At 40.7% G+C, this 15,062-nt stretch overlaps 1 protein-coding gene across 2 annotated transcripts in view; it reads right to left on the bottom strand.

Moving 5' to 3' along the window:
- Positions 1-15,062, bottom strand: part of LOC129182909 (metabotropic glutamate receptor 4-like) — a 191,520-nt gene that overhangs the window by 52,200 nt on the left and 124,258 nt on the right. For both annotated transcript variants that reach the window (XM_054779575.1, XM_054779566.1), the window contains exon 3: positions 6,106-6,322. In XM_054779575.1, the coding sequence (XP_054635550.1) occupies positions 6,106-6,322 (217 nt within the window). The remainder of the gene's footprint in view (positions 1-6,105; positions 6,323-15,062) is intronic.

Below are 15,062 nucleotides of genomic sequence, written 5' to 3' on the forward strand. Positions count from 1 at the left end.
AACTCTGTCCTGTGTTCCCATCCATCTTCTATGCTGCTTATCCTCACTAGGGTCGCAGGTATGCTGGAGCCTATCCCAGCTGACTTCTGGCGAGAGGCGGGGTACACCCTGGACTGGTCGCCAGCCAATCACAGGGCACATATAGACAAACAACCATTCACTCTCACATTCATACCTATGGACAATTTAGAGCTAGGCCTCCAGAGAGCTCATCGGCAACATCTGGCGTCCCAGGTGTGTGCCACCCTCTGCTTTGAGCCCTAGCAAGGGTCCTTGCGCTTGATCCATAGCCACTGGCTGCTTCTTTTGGCCACTTCAGAGACTGATCTTATTGTCTGTCGCAGAGCCTGTCCATGAATGCCAAAGTCTTTCATAAGCTTGACGGTAGAGAAAGCCACAAAACCTCTGCATCCTGCTTCAGCTGGATAGACCTTGGCCTTCCATCCTTGCTGTTGTATACTATACTGTTGCATACTAAGAGGTGAAGCAAATACTCTTTGGAGAGCTACTCAACATCAGCTGGTGAGTTACTGCTAGCATACGAGCTACCTGTTGTAGACCTCTGTGATAACGTCACTATCTTAAAGCTGGACACACTACGTGTTTATGTTGAACAACATAGACACACAACTCGTGTTTTGAAGACAAGTCATAGCTATTATAATGATAACAATAGAGCAAGATTATTAAGTGACACTTTAAAAAAGTAAATTAGCATGTACCCCGTGAACGTGATAGCCACTTGTAGCTCACGCGTGGGACAAAAATGAGCTAGCTAGCTGCAGGCAGAGAGGCAGTGAGAGCCAAGCAAAATGTGTAAACAAACATGGCAGAAAGTCCAATGAGATTGAAACGTGAGGGATCACGCACGCTGGCATTGATGGGCTTAGCCTGTGATAAGACCGGCGATTCTGGTGTGTGTTTACCAAAATAAAGTGCAGTGAAACTTTTTTCTAATATTTTAAATTGTTTTCTAACTCATTATGGTCAATATGTACGTAAACAACAAGTTATATATGTATTTATATAGCATACATACAATATATTACTTAACATTGTTTTGAAGTAAAAAAAAAAAAATGTAATTTTTAAGGTGGGGTGGCTTTCATTTTGTCATGGCAGTGCGCCACAATGAATTACGTGTAGCGGAAACCCTGCCAATTTCAGATAAATGAGTCTGACTTAAGGGACATCAGAGGCTGAGCAGAATCCACGGAAAGTATGACACTCGTTTTCATGAGGTGAGAGTAAAGTGACACGTCAGTTGCTATTACTGCGCACGTCCGTGTGCTCTCTGAGGACGCCGGATATGCGACGGCATTTCAAAGACGAGCTCATAGAGACAAGGATCCACTGAGGAACATGAACTTGTGCATAGAGAACAAGGCGGGATGACAAGGGCGAGGCATCAAATAGGAAAAGTGTTTTATCTCATCTTCCTTAATGACACTGGAGCCTCAGTCCCATGGGATGTTTTCACTGATGTTGCAATGGGAGGGTCCAAATGAAAATACAGCCTTTTGAAAATGACTCTTAGTGTAAAAGATGGAATATTTCAGTATAAGTCATGCAAGGGCAAAATAGCCAGGCCAAACATACAGTACTTGGCCGAACGTATGGTCATCTGCAAGCTCCATGTGCGCAAAGCTAAAATTTTATTACCTCTCAAATTCCACACTCTGGTGTCACACTAAACACCGCCTGGTGTGTATTTTACACATCGACTATTTTAATTGTGACACCAAACTGAATTTTTGCTGCCGAGCCGTCCTCAGCGCAGGGTTGACTGGTGAGCGGTGACTCCCATAGGGCAGAAGTAAAGGTGCTAGGTGGATTGTGGGGAATGTAGGGTTTCACACATATTTCACAGGAAACTACAATGCAGCACTGTGCTCGACTATGGAAGCTCTGATGACTGCGGACATTCAAAGTTTCAGAGTCTGCTCCACTCAGAGTCCGCTCGAGTGTGTGACCACCTTTAAAATAAACCTGGTCTTATGTACGGTGACCAACGTCATGTTTTTTCCAGGACATGTCCTGTTTTTCTAGGTCATGTAATGCTTTTCCAGGACATGTCCTGTTTTCACTTCCTGGCCTGGCCGTCCTGTTTCTTTTTTCTTTTTTTTTTTTTTAATTGATGAGTATCCTGGTTTTCATAGTTTTTCATTAAATTGACCAGCATTAGAGCACAGCTTTTTTCATCTGTGTGGCCAAAAGGCCAAAGAAAAAGCTATGCATGCACAGAGTTACAGACGTCTTCTAAAATTGCGGATGTCATGCACAGCAACGGTTCAAATCCATAAATTCTTTTGAGGGCATGTTTTTCTCGAAAATATTAAAACCTCAGGTTTCTGTTTTGGAATCATTTTCATGCCAGTTTTTGAATTTTCTTCAAACATAACAATTTTCTCTCCATATATAGGAGGCACACTTTAAATGTATTGAAATTATACGGCATCTTTGAGTTAACTTCGAGTATCATTTGAGTACCTCATTGTCGGGCTGAGTGTCCTGGTTTTCGCTATTCAAAATATGGCCACCACGGCTTATGGGCAATAGCGTTTGGACACATAACTGCACGCCCCTCTGAACAGTAGCACCAAAGATCGTGCTAAAACATGTCCTGGCTGGTCCACCAATATTATAGACCGTCTAATCAGAACATACTGACCATTTTGTTTTTAAACGTTGTAATCCTGTGATGTGTTGCTGCAAAAAAATTGACAATAAATAAATAATAATCAATCATCCACCCAACGTTCTTTTACCTCCAAGTTGGTATCTAAGAGGCTTGTTTTCTGCTACAGAAGCATATGAAAGCCTGGCAATTTAAAAATAACCCCTGTTAAGTACTGTTGTGTACAAGGCTGGATAATAGACAAGGTTATGTAAGCGGAGACACGAGTTCAGTTCCCAGAAACATGAAATAATGTTCGGAAACCTCCTGTGAGACACTGGCTGTCACAGTGTTCCCACATTTGCTTGAAATCTTTGGAAATACTTACATTGCCACGTTGCCAATGTTAGAAAGGGGCTGTGTCACAAGAAATATCTATAAGACTAAATTCTACTATTATGAAAGATTTGTTTGGAGCACAATTACATTTCTTTGTGTGGTTTCTGTGATGTGGTCAAATAATTTCCCTTGTAGATAGCACACAAACATTGTGTTTTTCTACATGATTTACCATCAACCTTTCTTGCTGTATATGGAGAACCCCACATGACATTGATGTGTTCATAAAGCAGTGGACAAGCTAGTGCAACATGTCAACCTCAGCGATGCAACATACTGTCGTGCTGAGTCTGACGTAACTTCAAACAAATCTCTTGCAAAGAATGACTAGAACTGGAGATGGTCAGCCATCCAAGATTGTTTAACTTCTACATCGATGGCTACATTGATGACCTCGGTTGACCTTGCACAGTGGAACCTCCGAAAGGCGTACAATTTGGAGTTCCTCCAAAATTGTTTGGAAAAATATGCCTGAGACGTCAAAGAAAACTTTGAGTTCAACCCACTATGATGTCACGGATGTTAGCTATCTTGTGTGACCTCACTTGCTTTTTCTTTGGCTTTGTGGCTCTTTGCTTAACAAAGAGGAAAGAGTGGAACGAATGAGGCACATACAGAGTTGTTCATTATTCTGCATGCGTTTTACGAACCAATAAACCACCCACACCCATAATACTCACAAAAGGTTGTGCTTTAAGTGCGTTAAGCGTTGAACATGTCGGACATGTGCATTCAAAATAGCTCAAATTAAGTTCACCAGTAAAGTTTACGCAGTAGTACATTTTAGGTTCATCTTGAAATGTATCTGATGTATCCCTAACTTCTTGTGAGTAGTATAAATATCAAAGGACAGCTGGACAGCCCTGACGTAAATAGACACAGACAAGTAGATAAGAAAAAAAACAATGAGCTGGCATTGTTCAGCTACAAGCTGGGACCATTAATGCTGACAACCCTATTGAAAAGCCTGCATTTGACAGACAGTACGAATTGCCTGCTAGAAAATACACGTCGCAAACGCCAAATCCACAAGTTTACAGAATGAAAGATGACATATTCAGGAAATATTGTCAAATATTGAAATATATATACAAATATTTATTTAATATTTATATAATTTAACATTATGATTAATTATATTATCATAACAGTGGTTTGGTCTCAAAAAAATGTTGACAATAATATTGTTTAGTGTCAATTTGTGGGATAATAAACATTTTAAAACACACCTGCATTGTTTTGTGACATGGATAAATAAAGAAGTTTATTTGTTCGGTCATATTTTTTCATTGTATTTTTCTTAAAGTTAATTAAATTAATTTCTCTCTTTCTCTTGGACTCAATTTCGTTCTCGTGTACCACTATCCATGCTTCATTTGGTTTGTTTGGCGTGCTGTTAGGCCGTATGACAACCAAAACAGTGTACAAAAACCAATCATTTTTAGCAATAATTTTCTTCAAAAATCGAATCATCCAAAAACCTGGGCAAATGAAAACCGAGGTTCCACTGTACAGTGTTCCCTTGCTACATCGCTGTTCACCTTTCACAAACTTGCTCTTTCACGAAATTGTTCTAAGTGCAATTTTGCATGTTTTTTTTAACAGTGTATGAACGCACATTGTGTTCTGCATCCTTGTGGTGTATTAGAGCAATCTATCGGTGCTCTGTTGCATGTGTCTGTTATTGTATTTACTACTGCTACCAGTAGAGGGTGTTATATACTATGTATTATGTATACGCATGTGACAGTTCAAGACTGTCCAGTTCATCTCAGTATGTATTGAGCCACAACATTCCTGATTGGCTAAGGGAGAACCCACCCATTGTGTTCTGCTTTCTGATTGGCTGTAGACCATTGTCAATCAATCTCCTTCTGCCGGACTGCCTGTTTCCTGTTGTATGATTGCCAGCTGCTAGCAATCATACATGCTGAATGTAGGCAGAAGTCACATGGCTGTAGGGCGCCTGAAATACTGTAAATGAATCTTCGGTTCATGGAGGATGACGAGGAGGAATACGTTTTAACAAGGATACAAAATCGCTACAGCCTAACGGCACCAAGACAAGCCACGATCAGAGGAATTAAATATGGATGAGTCACTTCTTGCGTCCAATCCCGTAAGTTGATCATTTAAATTCAAAAGAAATTTTAACCTTGAGAGTGTTTAAACAAGAGAAATGTGATCAAATGTTCATGCCTGTCTGAGAAAAGTGTATAAAGTGTATGGTGAGAGGTTTTACAGCCTTAAAACATGTATAATAATTGTACAAAAATATTGTTGGCTACTTTGCAGATTTCACTGATCGTGAGCTATTTTGGGAACCAATCCCCCGCGATAAACGAGGGAACACTGTACTGAAATATCATCAATTACATACACATTATACCCTCACACTCATTAATTCCAGCTGTACCTATAAAACATTTTAGGTGACAGTTATGATCTACACCTTCCTGATTCCTCATCCATCTGAAAAATCGAAACAAGTAAATTGACTTTTACATTACGTCCAATGGGAACAATCAAATTAGAACAACTTGATCATCCGGCGTCACGTGTTGGATTTTTTCGGCTCCAATGTACAAGGCGACATGAATGACAAGAAGCAACTGCCATGCTTGTAAACAAAGCAAAACTATTAGTGCGGATGTTGTCGTAGCAGCAGTCATCAACATGTCTTTGTTGAGGGCCTGACCTTTAACAAGCAATTTTAATCGTGCTTTTCTAGACTGACTTGTGCAACACACCATCAGGGTGTCCGGTTTGTTGATGCAGAATTGATGAAGAATCACTTCCCTAAATGGCAAGGCTGCAATATCATCTAACAGTGTCTGTTGCTGTAATTTGCATTGGTCTCTTTTAGCTCACAGATGGATTTAGTTATTCTACACAACTGTAACTGTATCATGTGAGCTAGGTGTAGCGCCAATACAGCCAATGACATTAGTATGTAAAGCATTATAACCGTGTTGACAGTTGTGGATAGAATTTCCCAAGTCGCTCAATGTTTGTAACTTTTTGAGAGCTTATTTCATTTGTGAATGTTGCTTAAAATGTTTTGGGGTTATGAAAAAAAAAAGGCTTACCATCCTCACGAGACTTTTGAATGAATGCGTCCACGCCACTTTCGCCGTAGTTTCCTTCGGAGGCTACAGTGGACACATAGTTCCAGCGCATGGCTTTGACGATGTCCACCATGGCCTGGGCCTGGTAGGTGTCGGGTGGCACCACTCGAGAGAAGAAGTCATAACGCGTGTTGTCGCTGAGCTCCGGAGCTGTGGAGGCATAGCTCACCTGAGGGATCTATGAGGGGATCAGAGAGAGGGAATGATGAAAATGAAGGTATAAATACTTTTATGCCATTGAATAATGTAGACTGCTTGACGTATGATTCCACATAGTTGTGGAATTCAACCCAACCTCTTGGGTATGACTCACTAATGTTGGTTTCCTTCGCTGCAATACTTAAAGAGGTGCATTCACCTCACCCGTCAAGTTACACTCCATCTGTTTGTGAATTCACTCTTGTGATTTTAACATGATGCAAGATTTAGCTGGTTTTAAAAAGCGTACAAGCACAAGATGGTCTGGTCCTCCAGCTGAGATGGCACTCAGTGTCCTTTTTCATTTTCACAAAGCCACGGTAGCTTAATAGGATAAAGAGCAGATTACAGTTGTGTTAAATATCAACTTTAGATGACAATTCGAGGCTCAAAAGTTGCAACATGTTGATGTTCAAACTCAACTGCAGGGAAATTGAAGAGTGGCAGACGTGTAAGTGCTTTTAAATGATTAAAAGGTTTATTTCTTGTCTGTTTTGTTTTACTACCAAGGTCTTTCACATCCTGCCTCGGGCAGCATCTCTTTGCCTTTATGTTTCGTCAAGTTACTTCAGATTCATTGCTTTTACATTTTAACATATTCCTGTTCTACAGTTTAAAAGTTAATTAAGGATATTTAAAAAGATTATAAATATCCTAATCTGTAACATAATTAAATATTTTTATATTATTTACGTCTTGTAAATGGGAAAGGCTATAATTTCTTTTTCAAGGAATCACATATTCACCTTTGCAGTTTCACATGACTATTAACAGAAATACACAAAAGTACAAAGGGTTGATAAATAAAACCAAAAAAGCTGCTTACGCATCACTTAATGCAAAAATGATATCACTGTCACTATGGTAAATATTGTATTTTTTATTGTGTTGCTTACAACATTCCATTCTGTGTGGATTTTTTTTGTTACATTTTGTGTTCAGTTTCACTCTTTGGGTAATCTAGATGAGTTTCCATTTGACAAATGTCTTCAGCAATACAAGGCTCACCCTGCTCCTTTTGTGTTGGTCAATCAATTGTTTGCATGCCCTTGTCTTCAAGCAGCTGTCTTGTTTATTTATTGAGAGCTCCTGGTCATCCCTGTCAATATTTGCATTTGGAAATAAGGGTAACTTTTTGTATAATAAGGCAGTGGGTGTGGAAAGATCCGACCGCCCACTGCCAATCATCCACGCAGATTGCTGTACTGGAGAGGACTGTATGGGAAACTAAACAGGATGGCGATGGGTGAGAAGTGTAGGTGTAGGTGTATCCAGGGTAAAACGGGAGGGTTGACAGGTGGGGTGCCACGAGATCCCGTGTGATGAAATCTTGAGAGATGAAAACGTCATGATATTTCTCGTTTAGAGAAAAGCAGTCTCGTAAGAATAGGGCAGCCAGAAGTCAATCAGACTGTGAACTTTGGCATCGCTACTATAAATGATAATACACGTAACATGGAAGTGCAGGGAGGATTGGAAGCGCACGTTAAGTGTTCTATGCGCACTATACACCTTGTAGTCCATCCTCCCTCGGTTTTCCCAGCTCCACTTGTCACTCGGCAGGTGCTTTTTTTTATCTGAGTTCAACAGCTGTGGCGGTGTAACGTCCAAGCAGAAAGTGTAGTAAGTCTGCATTTGATCAAACTTACTTAAGTTTGCTTAAAAGTCAAGTCATATGCAGCTCAAAACACGATCACTGTATATGACTTCCATCAAAACATGTGATACTCGCGTCTATTTCGGGCTACTTCGGACTTATTAACTTCCTGGTTCGGCAGTGTAAGCGACATGGGAACTGTTGTTCTTTTCACGTGAACATAAAAATAATCTACTGTACTCCAATCTGCAGTTCATTTTACACGTATTTAAATGTGTGAAAAAGTGTTTGGCCCCTTCCTGATTTCCTATTTTTTTGCATGTTTGTCACACTTAAATGTTTCAGATCATCAGACAAATTTAAGTATTAGTCAGTGACAACACAACGGAACACAAAGTCCAGTTTTTAAATTAATTTTTTCATTATTAAGTGAGAAAAAATATCCAACCCTAAAAAAATCAGCTGAGAGGCAGCTTGCATCTAAAAAAACACTTAGTTGGGACACTCATATGCCAAGATACCACTGTATAAATGACAATGAAAAAAATACCTGGAGTGCAACAGTAACTTCTCTCTTCTCCCTGCCATTTGAGAGGCAACGCACTCCGTGACACCTCAGCTCACTGCGACAGCAGATACGAATAACTTTGGTGTGGTCGAGAGAGCCATCTGCCAGGGCTTTGAAGCTAAACTTACTGTTCAAAATATCCTTTTCTTCGTCCATTTCTGCTCAATATTTGTTCCCGCATGTGGCTCCACATTAACTGCCACACCGCTGTGTTTCCTCAAACTACGGTGTGGGCTGAGGGTCAGACAGGACATCCGCAAGTTAATTGCGCGTTAAAAAAAAAATAGCGCCGTTAAAGGGAAATTTTGTTAATTTGATACAGTATTAACACGGGCCGCACGGTGGTCCAGTGGTTAGCATGTTGGCCAACACAGTAACAACTGGAGATCGGGAAGACCTCGGTTCGATTCTCCCTTGGGCATTTCTGTGTGGAGTTTGCATGTTAGGTTAATTGGCGACTCTAAATTGTCCATAGGTATGAATGTGAGTGTGAATGGCTGTTTGTCTATATGTGCCCTGCGATTGGCTGGCGACCAGTCCACTGTACCCCGCCTGTCGCCCGAAGTCAGCTGGGATAGGCTCCAGCATGCTCTAATGAGGAGAAGCGGTATAGAGGATGGATATTAACACGATATGGATACAAGGATGGATATTAACAACAGAGAGAGAGTTTTTATAGCACCCTTTTTTGAGGAGAAGAGGGCAGGCAGTAATCTTTCTTTCAGTAGTTTTTCATGCTTCGTGTCAGTATTGCTTGATTTTCAGCAGCAGTTTTGTTTTTTGTTTCTTTACACAGGTCTTACCCCTGCTATTTTTCCGTGTAGTTCCCTTTTTGTTATGTACTTTTTCATTCAGCATTTTTGTGTTGAACTTTTGCCTTGTCATCATTCTTGTTTTGTTCCACCCAGTGTTGATTCCGTAATAAATTTTTGTTACACGGACTCTTGTGTCTCTGCATATTGGGATCCTATTACCAGCGCTTCGCCACCTGTGACAGCGTATAGGGAACATACAATCTTCTATTTCTGAAATCACAATTATTCAAATTTGATGATCTAGTTGATTTTCCAAACAGCTAATATTATGCACAAAGCAAACAGTAATCTGCGACCTAAAAATGTCATACATTTCTTCTCAACAAAAGAGGAGAAATATTACTGGAAGGAAAAATTCAACTTAAAGCATTGATATGCGAGAACAACGCTAAAAACCTTCAGCATTTCAGTATGTGGAATCAAATGATGGAACGGAGCGGGCAAGGAACTCAAACAATGCTCTAAGATGCACTAATACAAGCAGTTGATGTTTGCAAAATACAGACGAAGAGTCTTGAAACACTGTGCACACACCATGCCATGTCTAAACACTACTACACTCTCTACTAACTCTTCCTTCTTGTCACTTTACTACTCTCTATTCTTTTGTGAGTACATGTCAGTTCTATTTCATTTGTCAATGCTATGGCTAATCACTACCACACTTATTACTTACTCTTTTTTTTGTTCATTTTGTTCATAAATTTTAAACTTAAAAAAAGATTCTACTATTTATCACATTATTTCATCAATTTTCGATGTATTCAACTACAAGAGAGCGTATTTGGAATACAGGAAGTGAACAAATGTATTGCAAATGATGTAAAACGGATGGGGGGTAGGATTAAATAAGCTTTGCTTCTTCCCACTCCTTGTGGAACTGTGAAATGTAATATGTGATGTAGTCCAATAGGATGAGCGGCATAGAAAACGGATCAATGGATGGATGTATTCCAGTGCAACTTGTATGCATGTTGAAATAAATTAAACCATTACCATTCCCATTACTATAAAATTTAGGGGTGCGTTCACACTTGCAGTCTGGTCTGAACATGACGTAAACATAGCTAGATAGACAGATAGTTAGCGTTCACCCGTGTATTTTGGTCAGCGGACCAAATCATGCTCAGTAAAGCATTTGCATGGATTGCACTGTGTATGTTGTGCCATTAAACTCACACATCCAGAATAAGACAATACCTTCTGGGTTACATACACTCGTCTGAGGTTTTTCTATGGGGGACTTTTTACCAGCTGAGGTGTAAGAAAGAGGATATAGATTATTTAAAGACGTCAAAAAGGTTCCTGGAGTTCCTCCATTTTACATATAGACACAGATGTGCTGCAACTTCACTGAACTGTAACGAGTAACACAACCCTTTTTGTTGTTATTTTTGGGTGATTTTTACTCGGCTTTATGTTGGGTTGGGTCATGTTGGGTAACCAGCGCCTGGTTTTGGTTGCAATTAGTGACATATGTGGTGTTTGGGTGTGCTGGTGCGGTTGGTGTTCACACTTGCCTCACTCAGCATTACAGTCCACTTGTCGGATCCTGGGTTCGGTGGACTGCGTTCACACTTTTAAAAAAAACGCATTGTACTAGCAGAGCAAAACAGACTCGAGTTGCATTTTAACTTGACAAGTGTGAATGCACCTTCAAGGATCCGTTAGTTCCTTCTGCCTTTGCAAATGCATTGTCTGCATTTGGTCCACTTGCCAATCACATCCTGATTTGTTTTGGTTCATATATATAGACAAATATAAGTGTCGGAGCTTTTAAATTGTCCTATTCTATTTCTTTACCATTTCTGACCATCAGTGGGTCACAGCCTCAAAAGAAAGTATGTGCAGTGCAGACATCAGAATATTTTTGATGAGACGTGAGGTGTCGTTAGCTTACAGCTGAGGTACTACAGTATGTAAATAAATATTTAAGTTTGTTGTGGGTAGCTGCAGAGAAGCAGTCTACATTTAGCAATAAGCCGTCATCGCATTGTTGCTTCTCAAGAAAAAATGTGAGAATTGGCCTTGCGACTGCTCACATCAGTTCTTCTTTGAGCTCTACAAATTTGAAGAATCTTCCTCAAGGCTCATGACTCATTCTATTCACAAAGTGAGGCAGAAGCATTCATCCTGGAATATTATACTCATTTGCCACACAAGTTTTGATGACAATTGAGTAATCCATTTTATTTTTGGCAGCAGGATGTATAACAAATGGCTGCTGAGTCATTATATTGCATTGTGTTGTCAGATAGTGACTTTGTAATCAGGCCAAACCTTAAAAACATGTACGACTGCAGATGGCATTATAAGTTGTTGCAAAGCATGCCAACCAGGAGCAGCTATTGTTAACTCAATTCCAGTCTGAAGGTGAGAACAAAGCCATTTCTGATCTGCTGGCATTCAGTTGTCTCAAGCTGCTGCATGTATGCAACATTTCCTTGTTGGCTGTCTGTCTGTTGAGCCTGACTCTGGTGTGCAAGCAGCACTGCATCATAAAGTGAATGATGGCGTTCCTCTGGGATGTCTTGTCAGGGTTTGTGCGTGTTGTTTTGTTTCCAAGCGGATGCCAGCCATCTGACTTGATTCAATGCCACCAGCAGGCCAAGGTGCACTGACTGTAACCCCTCCCCAAGTCTGCGCTCTTTTTGTGTCTTCTTCACAACATGTCTCAAAAATAGACGCATCGCACGTGCAAGCAAGTTGTCGCCCTTGTGCGGCTTTGACGTCATCAAGCAAGATCCATTAGGCTGCATTCAAGTGCTGTACAAAGGTGCTTGGAGGGTGTTAATGAGCACTCATTTGAGAACATTTCACTCATCTAAAACCTCACAGAGCTGCGAAAAATAAGCCATCTGCCACGCTCAAACCAAACAGTTTAAGTACAGTACATAAAGGCGTTGACGGTGTCATATTACAACCTTGAGCATGATTCAAACTGCACTGTTGAACTCAAGCTTAGGCACATTTATCACTGTGGTGTTCAAATCCTAAAATAGTTGGCTTAATTTGCCACAGAAAAATATACATTTCTTTTTTTACTTTATCTATTTCATTTTTTTGATTGTTTTTTTTGTTTTTTTTACAAATGAACACAAAGTTTGGCATTTTAAATAAAAATGCTTCAATGACAATGGGTTTTAATGGCTTAGTTTGCTTTTGTAGTGCTGTAAATAGAAATCAACAGTGCTAAATGTACTTATTGTCAAGCTAACCACGACAAAGTTGAACACATTTTGGAACTTTGACACACTGGCGATACTAAACAGAAAGAGAGGAAATCCCCCACACAAAAGACACCTTTTGACGTTTTGCTTAATTAACGATCATTAGTGTGAAATGTTTTTGTCAAAACAAAAACTCACCAAGTGGCTGTCAATTTCAGATTAACCGATTTAGATTTATCTTAGAGTGTGATTGATTGAAGCAAAAAGATTGTCCCGAAAAGAGGGACATCTCATCTTCTCATGGCTCCTTCCAAAGATGTCTGCCAACTTTAAGCTTACAACAATACTGCACAGTGTATATATATATATATCGTCCCTGCCCCCTCAAGTCAAGGAAAGGGGGGTCTTTGATATCTCCATTTGGCTTGGGGTTACAATGGCAACACATTCCAGGCTAGCCTGTCCTGGGTCCATCAGGGCTGTTCTGCTCGTAAATACCACCCAGCACCCTAGCGCAACGTCAACTGTACATGTGATTGTGTGCGACACTTTAAACCTGACCATTTACACTTGTATCCTATGCTACAATATAAAAGTTATAGTTATTGTGGCATAACGAGAGAGCTGCACGTAATAGTGTAGCTGATGTTGCCAACAACGCCACCTAGGAAAGGCCCTGGGCCCTATACAAGGCAGAGACAATACTTGAAATATAAAAGTATATTAATATTCATTAAAAAAAAAGATAAATAAATCAAACACCAATATTTAAAGTTAATACATATTTGAAGTGAGAGGGCATCCAGTCGTAGGAGGATTCGCGCTGGCCACGGCCAACGATTGGTTGTATGGATAGATACTTTATTAATCTCCAAGAGAAATTCATGGGTATGCGCCTTGGGTCCCCAGAAAATGCGGGTGCAGCTTGGTCACGCAAAAAGAAGCAGCACCGGTCCCAAGACCCCAAGGGAGGCGCGCTCCCGCCCTCCAACAGAACGTGCATGAAAGGGCACACAAAAACACGCCGAGCACCAAATGCTGACGGCCCAAGCGGCAACTGACGGCAACCTGCACAAGCTGTGGTGACGCCACAAGGAGCAGCGCAATATTTCAAGAAGAAGCTAATTGACACAGCTGACCAGACGTCCATGCGCGCCACAAAAGCGCAGTCGTGGTTACATAAGGTTACCGCCGCACAACAGCCACTCCCCCAAATGCCGTCACGAGCGCAACTCCCACGCGCCCACCAAAGAGGAGAGGAACCAACGCACAGGAGTGACAGAGAGGATGTGAGCCACTGCAGGCCTGACTTTAAGTGCCATCACATGTAATCAGCGTACGACAGGCAGGTGCGCAAATGGGCGCGCTCCAAGAACAGGTAGTGGGAGGGCAGACACTCTCTACCCTTCCACATCAGCATGCAGAAATATTGTGGTAAAAAGCAATACATTCATTTTATAAAGCGCATGTGCATGCTAGCAAAGGTGTATGTATTCCGCATGCTAACATATATCTAATTTATCCTTCCACTGTTGAACATCCAGGTATTTAACACCAAGAAATAAGACGTTTTGCCAAGATTGTGTGTGCTAAAAACTATAACCAAATGTGGGTGTGGTTTATAACCTCATGTCTTGAAATAAACTGATATTTTCAGTGTGCAGTAATGCCACCATTATAAATTACTAACATAGGTGATAAAGGGTCACCATGATAACATGATGACAGCTTACAAGCCAGTGCCCCATCAACATGATTTAAAAGCTGTTGGAGTTAAATCACTGCTTATTGTCGCTTAAATGAAAAGACCAACTGAAGTTGAGCATGTGAACGCACATAAATATCAATGCAATGCATTGGTTTGATTAGCCGACCAGACCGGGGAGGCACTGGCGGGTTAGAAAGAATACAGTCAACTGGCGGCTTAAACATGGATGAAAATCAGCCTCTTCTTCCGAAGCTTCTTGGTCGTATGGATTAACTATGTCTCCATAAAAACTGCTCTATGACTGTTGGGTTTGGTGGGAACCACAAATATAGTTCCTATTGTTTCCGTAATACTGACAGACGAGGGTTTCAGGTGGAAATGGGTTCTGGCTTATCTGCTGTGCCTCTTAGTTACTTGTGCTTTGCCTGTCAAGCTTTACAGTGCGGCATGGATGCAGATGACAACAGTGGCAGATTAAACGCTTGAAAATCCTCCTAATAAAGAAAGTAATTTCTGTGCGAGCGTGTGCATGCCCCGCTCTTTGCATCAACTATGCACAGTGATCTACTTTTTACTTGTGAGCATATATCACTTCAGCAGCAAAGAGAGGCTATTGGATTTCTAGACATTTTGATGCGCAAACCCAATTGTGCCTCAAAAGTTGTATTTTTATATGTGTTTAATTGCAAATCCACCTGACAGCAACCACATACTCCAGCTCATCTCTGAGTCTTTCCTATTTACTTCCTGTAGGTTATCTGTTGCTTAGCAGATCACCACTCCAGTCAAGTCAACCAACAGAATGTATGTTTCCTTTATATACGTCTGTGTAGGCTCTCAGTCGTACAGGAGTTGTCCATCG

This window comes from Dunckerocampus dactyliophorus, chromosome 1 (genome assembly GCF_027744805.1).
Source record: "Dunckerocampus dactyliophorus isolate RoL2022-P2 chromosome 1, RoL_Ddac_1.1, whole genome shotgun sequence".
Taxonomy (NCBI): Eukaryota; Metazoa; Chordata; class Actinopteri; order Syngnathiformes; family Syngnathidae; genus Dunckerocampus; species Dunckerocampus dactyliophorus.